The 8232-nt window shown below is 45.9% G+C and overlaps 1 protein-coding gene across 2 annotated transcripts in view; it reads left to right on the top strand.

The window, feature by feature from the left end:
- Nucleotides 1–1157: 1157 nt before the first annotated feature.
- Nucleotides 1158–8232, top strand: part of LOC132378296 (dual 3',5'-cyclic-AMP and -GMP phosphodiesterase 11A-like) — a 266270-nt gene continuing 259195 nt past the window's right edge. For both annotated transcript variants that reach the window (XM_059945103.1, XM_059945102.1), the window contains exon 1: nt 1158–2232. In XM_059945103.1, coding sequence (XP_059801086.1) covers nt 1471–2232 — 762 coding nt within the window. In that variant the 5' untranslated portion in view covers nt 1158–1470. The remainder of the gene's footprint in view (nt 2233–8232) is intronic.

Below are 8232 nucleotides of genomic sequence, written 5' to 3'. Positions count from 1 at the left end.
AGGCAGAGTCGGATGCCATTCAAAGGTCAAACAAATTTTAAAGTTATGCGACTTGAAGGCATTCAATTAAAATAGTTTAATTGGATGCAAGGAAAGAAATGAAGGCGCGTCTTTAGAGAGAGGAAACCTGTTAATACAGAGAAGGGAGAACTTTACCGAAGTTCTTGACAGCATTTAAGTTGTGGTCAATCGGGGAATTGGCCCGGTATACGAGCAATGGAAGAAAATCAATAGTAATTCGTGTCAATTTTAATGGGCCCCGAAGTGGTGGCTTTTTAGAACCGGAGGTGGGAAGGATTTATGTTTCCAATGCCGCTGGCAACTCCCCAGCCTCCCGGTCCAGCGATCTGTATCTGCCCTAGCCGAGCTGCGCTGAGACAAAGTGACCTCCACTTCTACCCTCTGCTCACCCTCGGGGGGGGGGGGGGGGATGGAACGAGTCCACTCCAAAGAGGTGGCGGTTCTAGAAACCTTATTTCGCTCCGCGACAGGCAGGCGCTCTGCTTTCGTGACCCACTATAACGGGATTGACGTCAAGTAACTGTATCTAATGGCAACCTGACTCGCTCCTATTAATAACAGGCTGCTGGAGTCGGGGGACACTGTCAGCTGCGGAGTGGAGCACCCGGTGGTTCAAGGCGGCTGTCAATTTCGTGTGTTCCGTCTGTCAAGGCGAACGGCGACCACCGGCGCGGCTAATTTCGCACTGTCTTTCTCGGCCACTTTTTGGTTTGAAAGAGAAACTCGATTGCTGTCACAGAAAGTGACCACACTGTCCATTTCCGACGAGAGAGCTGCATTAATCCCGGATTTTTAAAAATAAAATGTGACTTAAAATATCTTAAAAGTCCCAAATGATCGGCCTAATAAATAAATTTAAATATCAAATGAAATGAAGATGTTTATTCGAAGAAGAATTTATTCTTTGGGTATTTCAAAGTGGCCGATATCCCCCGTTCCACATCGTGGTTTCGGGAAAATTTTAAATAAATATTTAAAATCCTCAGTTTAGTCGGGATGAATAATGGGTATTAAACGGCGGTAGAATCCGTCACTTGACAAACTTTCCAGCCATCAGTTAGTTTGCGGAAGATTGATCACGCTCACGCCAGTTAAATAGCGGCACAGAGCGACTCGCCTCCGTGTTCGGAGCGCGCAGTGTTTCCGCAGAGCCGCTCGGACACCACGCTTCCTCGCAAGGAGGAGACTGGAGTGATGGGATGGACGGGATAACCTCACTTCTCGGCTGAGGGCGGGGTCCTCCCTCCCTACCTATCCCTGATAAATCTGCGGCGCCGGGACTCGAGGGCGATCGAGTGGTAAAGTGGGCGGCGAGCACCAGGCGCTGGTTCGCAGAGGGCGGCTGGGCGCTCTGCCGGGACAGAGGAAGGTCCCGGCAGCGAATGCGGAGATGCTGACAACTTTTAGGAGCAGAACAGAGCAGGTAACTTTCCTCAGCCCCCCGCGACCATGGCGGCCATCGACTTCTCGCAGGTGGAAGCTTTCCTCGACCGACACCCCGACCTCTTCGAGGACTACCTGCTGAGGAAGGGCAAACGCGAGTCGGTCAGCAAGTGGCTGAAGGCGCACAAGGGCGCCAGGCAGGTGGGGGGCGGGCCGCCGGGCGATGAGAAGCACCCGTGCCCGGCCGAGGCCACTCTCCACCGGTCGTGCCAGAAGGAACTGCGGAGGAGCTTCGCCCGCTCCCGGGCCATGACCTGCCACCACACCCTGGACGAGTTGGTGTTCCTGCGGTCGGCCGAGCGGGACCCCAGCCCCGGCAGGCGGGCGCTGCTGCGCAAGGCCAGCTCGCTGCCGCCCACCCCGGCGCACCTGCTCAGCGCCCTGCTCGAGTCGCGGGTCAGTGCCCCGCAGCACGCCTCGGCCGCCAGTCACTACAAGCGCTCGCTCAGGGAGGCCGACGAGAGGCAGTTCTTCCTGGAGCTGGTCAAGGACATCTCCAACGAGCTGGATCTGACCAGCCTCAGCTACAAGATCCTCATCAACCTATGCATCATGGTGGACGCTGACCGCTGCTCCCTCTTCCTGGTCGAGGGTCCACCCCACAAGAAGAGGCTGGTCTCCAAGCTCTTCGACGTACACGCGGGCGCCACGGTGGTGCCGTCGTCCAGCATGGAGAACTCCAACGAGGTCCAGGTGCCCTGGGGCAAAGGAATAATCGGCTATGTGGCTGAGCACGGGGAGATTATCAACATGCCCGATGCCTACGAGGTGAGCGTTGGCTGTATTGCCACTCCCCGCCCCCCTCTCAGGACACCAAGGCTGGCTTCTATTGGGTGGCCGTGTCCTTCCTCTTAAATAGCAATCATTTGGTCTAATATTTAGGGCAAGTTTGGTTTTATTTTAATGCCCCCTTGGATTCCTTTGAAAACTTCTAATGGAAAACGATGTGGAGAGGGGAATGCCAAAAAAGGTGAGATTCCATAAAAGGGCTGGGAGTTGGAAGTGAGGTTGCTTTGAGCAAAGTGCGATGATAGAACACTTGTAAAACAAAAAGTCAGTCACCCAAGTCAAAGTGAAAACTTACCAACACTTGGATTTAAATGTGGTGTACTATATTCCAAGTCTTGGGTAAAAACTGAAATACAAACAGAGAATGAGAGTGTTACATGTGCTTTTTCAGGGGAAAAGATCCTTATTTATTTTGAAGGATACCAACTCATTATTGTAATACCAAAGCAAGGGGAAAAGTTAGCGAGTGTGATCTGGGAATGCAACTCCTTTAAGATGATCGATTGATTGATTATTTATTGAGATATAGTGCAGAACAGGCCCTTCTGGCCTCCCAGCAATCCCCAAACTTAATCACGGGACAATTTACAGTGACCAATTCACCTATCAATCGGTATGTCTTTGCACCCTGGGAGGAAACTGGAGCACCCGGAGGAAACCCACGCGGTCATGGGGAGAACGTACAAACTCTTTACAGGCAGCAGTGGGAATTGAATCCTACACTGTAAAGTGCTGTGCTAATCACTAAGCTACCATGCTGGTCGGAATCCTGCAGGAATAAAAGAATAGTCACTTGGGTGTTGGTTTGTCCAGCTCAAGAGACTGTTACAGAAAGCTAAGTTGTTAGAGCAGCTGTCACAAACATTAGGAGTAAAGCCATTTTGGCAATTAGAAAAACACATTATATAATTAAGTCATGAAACTTTCTTTTTAGTCACAGAGCTGGTGGATACGTTGGAACAGTATTAACATGAGGATAGTGGTATACGAAGGTGGTGCACTATTTTTGGTGCCACTGTCCAATGACCATCCAACCTAACTGGCAGTTTGACAGGGATAAGAAGATGGACATTCATCATTCATCAAGTATAAGTGTGACTTGATATTATGATTGCTCGCCCACAATGTCACCCCTAACATTTAAGGATTCACACCTGGGCCTTTAGGAGTCTGGGAAATTAACATTCCTGCACATTGGTCATGTTATAGGAAGTTCATCCTGATCAACAACTCACTGGAAGTTCCGGGACCTGTAGGAGTTTTCTGTTAACTTGCAAGGAATAGCATTTTGGTATTGGTTTATTATTGTCACACGTACCGAGATGCAGTGAAAAAGCATCCTGTTCATACAGGTTACACAGCGCACTGTGCTAAAATAAGGTACAACAATAACAGTACAGAATAAAGTGTAACAACTACAGAAAAAGTACAATGCAGGTAAACAGTAAAGTGCAAGATCATGACGAGTTAGATTGCAAGCTCATGACTCCATCTATTGTACTATGGAACCATTTAATTGTCTTATTACAGCAGGATAGAAGCTGTCATTGAACCTGGTGGAATGTAATTCCAGGCTTTCAGATCTTCTGCCTGATGGGAGAGTGGATTACTATACCCCTTTCCCTTTTCTAATGTAAGTTGCAGGTCAGGACTTCAGGCACACAAACATTTGGGGAGCTCGAGTTTGGAAGATGTCTAGTATGTTTTCCTCCTGTAGAGAGCCAATCTCTGGTGAAGAAACCACATCTTGGTTATGTTCAGTGGGGAAGCGGGTGTAAGAAATATAAACCTTCGATGTTTTGGCCAGTGATACAGGTTTTGAGGTGTGGATCAGAGTGGTGAGGCTAATGGACAACTTGCACCTCGAGGGCTGGAAAGGAAAGAAGTCCAGATAAGCAGGAATGACACAACTATGTGCTGTGTTAGTTACGGCACCCCACTATCTTTTATACTTCCTCTTTCTCATAGTAGTTACCTCTAGCTAGAAAAGCCTCCTGCCAGTGGAATGGGTTTATTTACTTATTCTATTTAAGTAACTCAAAGTACAACACTGCTGTATCGGCTTGCGTCTGAAGATTCTCACCCAGGTACTAATCTATTCAGTCTCCTTTTCCCTCTCTCCAAGTCCTTGACATACTTCCTATAATTGTCATCTCTGGAATTTATCACAGTGCTCCCTCCAGCTGAGCCTAACGAGTGATTTATAAATATCAGCAGCACTGCCTTCGGATGTAGTCAGAGGTCATCGCTGGATGAGACCGGAGGAAATTCAGGACCAATACCTTCTTGAATGCCTCACCCCACCCTGAAATTCTGTATAGCGTGATAAGGAAATTATACTTCCGAGGCTGCAAAAATGATCACTGTTACTTGGATAGGGGTTTAACATTTCAGTCTCAGCAATGTCAATTCCAAGCAGAGAATTAAGGAAGCTGCCAAGTGTCTCAAAAGCACAGAAAACATAGAACATGACAGCACAGTACAGGCCCTTCAGCCCACGATGTTTTGCTGTTCTTTTAACTTACTCTAAGAGCAAAAGTTTACGTATTTGCTGGACTTCAACAATTTATTTCCAGGGTTGAACAGTTCACATCCATCCACTCCCCCTTACAAGTCCAGCGTGCTTGGCAACACCAGACAATTTGGTCAGTTCGTACTACAAGCAGAAGGCTGAAGAACTCTCAGCTTACAACTCTTTGATGGAAATTGAGATAGCTCATGTCTTGGGATGGTTTCTGTGAGTCACAGACCTTCTGATGGTTGTATAATCACCCAGCTCCCTTCTTTCCTGAAAGTCAGGGCCAAAGAATTTCTACCCACCGAGGAGGCTGATAAAAGTTCATACTGAATAGGCGACATGGTGGCACAATGCTTTACAGTACAGGCGGCCAGGGTTCAATTCCCACCTGTCCCTCCTGCCTTTCAGGAGTTCGTACGTTCTCCCTGTGATCCGGTTTCCTCCCACGGCCCAAAGGCGCACCGATTTGTAGGTTAATTGGTCATGGTAGATTGTCCCAGGATTAGGCTAGGTTTAAAATCGGGGGACGGTTGGGTGGTGCGGCTCAAAGGGCTGGAAAGGCCCAGTCTGCGGAGAAACTCAATAAATAAATAAGCTTCCTCAAGAAGAAAATTTAATTCTTAAAATAGCATCTTCAGATACCCAATGATAGAAATACTAATGCAAGTTTATATTCACCAGAAAATGAAAAGACCAATAAATGACATGACGCATATGTTGGAGTTCTGATTTGTGATTGTATTGGCTCAAACCTAATGCTGAGACGATTGGTATGTCCTGCTGTTTAATGTTATAGACTTGTTGTTATCATTAGGTAATGAGTGGCTTGCTTTTTGAAACCAATTTCTATATGATTTGCATTTAAATCCAAAACCTATAGAGGAAAGTAAAAGAGCTGACCAGCATTTGCAACGGTGCATAGAAGCAGCAAATAGTATTTGAAATAATTGCTGAAATCCAAAATTGAACAACATCACCTTTTTTTTTCCTGTGTAATAGAAATCTCTATCTTCATTTAAAGTTACAACTAGCCAGCCTACATAAATGTGTAGCTTTGAAACAATGCTTCGGATTGTAGTTTTCTAAGCAAACAATATTGTCAATTGCAATGCAATTAGAATAACTTCAAATAACCAATGCTTTCTAACACTGCAAATGAAGTCCATTATTGCGATTTTACAACATAGGCAACAAACAAAACTGCTGTGGGACTGAAAGAATGAAGACAAAGTCAAGATTTAGATTGTTTGACAGAACATTTAGGACATCTTGTATGACTTGGAATAGAATGAAAAGAAAATGCATAAACATAACTAAGCCAATATACACATCGTGAGTCAAGGAAGGAAACATGCTCACAGAGTTCCTTGCTGGTAATGTAATAGCAAAAATAAGCATGTAATAACAATATATATCTTGTACGTAGCATTGTATGCCAAGCCAAGGAATCAGAATCACAATCAGGTTTATCACAATACAAAAAAAGGCAGGAAAATGCATATTTGAATGATAAAACACAAAGAATGTGTAGTAAATTCAAAGGATGGAACTAATCATAACTGTTTCAGATAGTCAACAAATGCACAAAACTGATTTTTTTTTAATGATTCCACATTACTTGTATGTAGCATATTCTAACCTATACCAGAGTCAGGTTTATTATCTTTGACATATGTTGTTTGGGGGGGGGGGGCGGGGGTGGAAACAGTAGAGTGAAAGACAAAGTAAATGTTAAATAAATAGTCCAAAGAGCAAAATTATAATGAGGCTGTGTTCTTGGGTTCATCGTCCATTTAGATATCTGATGGAGAAAGAAGTTGTTTCTGAAGTGCTAAGAGTGTAGAATGCTGCAAAACTTTGTTGTTAGTTCAGTAGCAACTAAAGATCGATTGTGTTCTGGCACTTCCTTCTGTTGTGCTACGTTCACTTGTTACTTTTCATTAGTATTACCGAAGAACACTCCTGTGCCAAAAGCCGTCACCTTGCAATGCTGATAACAGGGTGAGCAATGCCCATTATCTGTGCAATGTAAACAGGCCATATTTCCTTTTGTTCTCCACTATCTATTAAATGCTCCCAATGTTGTCCGTCACAAATAGTTTCTCACGACCAAGTCCAGCTTCTGGCCTTCACATGTGACTTAGCACTGGCAGAACCATTTCTCTGGACAGGAGAAGGGGCAAAAGTGCATTACTGGCACCTTCAAACCTTGGGCAGATGGGGCTCATCAGCTGTGACTGGCAGCTCATCTAGGAGAAGGAAAACTGATCTCAAACCTCTGCTGCCCTGTGGCTGTACCCACTCGTGGGGAAGGCTACGGGAGTAAACCCCGGAGGAAAAATTGGGAGCTGGAATCTCCAAGTCATTTGAGCTCAACACTGACTGGTGACTTCTGTGAGACCACAAGTGCCGAACTGTATCGGTGTCTGCCTTTCCTTTGGATTCATCAACTGCACAGAGAAGGGGAAGCCTGCCACATGGGCAGCAGATTGTGTATTAATTGAAGGCACTACACCAAAAATGTATGTAGCTAGGATGCAGCATTCATGGCTGATTCCAACCACAGAAGACCTCTCTCCCTCCCACACCCCACCCCCTACTGAAACATTCATCAACTCATTATTACTTAACAAATACAAGAACCTGGCAGGACACTGGAGCAGGGATCCAATTGCAGATCCAGTACTGTGCATGGGGTGGTATTAATTGAGTATCAAATCCAAAGGTGCAAACAAAGTTTCAGGCAGAGTACAAAATAATGAGAGAAATCCAAAAACCAGAATCAGGAAACAGGCAGAGTCAATATTCAGACAGATAGCATACAGACACTAATGCTGGAAAAGTCACTGGCACAATCTGGCAACAAACAGGTGAAAACACAGGACTAAAATACACTGAGCAATAAACAGAGAGGCAGATGATAGGTGGAGCACAATGAGACACAGGTGGCAGCAAAACAGGTGATAATGGGAAACAGGTAAGAGACGGAGTACTCAGTGATATAGGGGCCGGAGCAGAGCAGGAGCACATGACAATACAAAACCACAGACTGACAGCTGGGGGAAACACAAAAAAGACAGAATTCAACTGGAGGTACTGACGGAACCACTCATCATTCAGTGTAGAATGTAAGTTGACATTACAGGTTGACAATGGTTCTGAAGTAGGTGGCTGGGTGGAGATGCATCTATCCCAAAGGAGGTGTGAGGTGCTCCTTCCCTCCGCTAGCCTGCAGGTCACCTTTGGGCAAGGTGTAGCACCTGTTTAGCCCCCCCCCCCCGATCTGAGTCACATGAAGCCACGGGAACAGGTGATGCCTGGTCGTATGAGTAACTGGTGCATATCACAAGTCCCGGCTGCACTGACACCAGACAGACAATCTCTGAAGAGTATTGATCACGGCTGGGGTCACCCGTCTTGTAAAGACACTGGACAGAAGAAGACAATGGCAAACCTCTTCT

Source organism: Hypanus sabinus, chromosome 20, assembly GCF_030144855.1.
Source record: "Hypanus sabinus isolate sHypSab1 chromosome 20, sHypSab1.hap1, whole genome shotgun sequence".
In the NCBI taxonomy this organism is placed as follows: Eukaryota; Metazoa; Chordata; class Chondrichthyes; order Myliobatiformes; family Dasyatidae; genus Hypanus; species Hypanus sabinus.
Note: the sequence above shows the minus strand (reverse complement) of the source record. Positions and strands in the feature narration are given on the sequence as shown.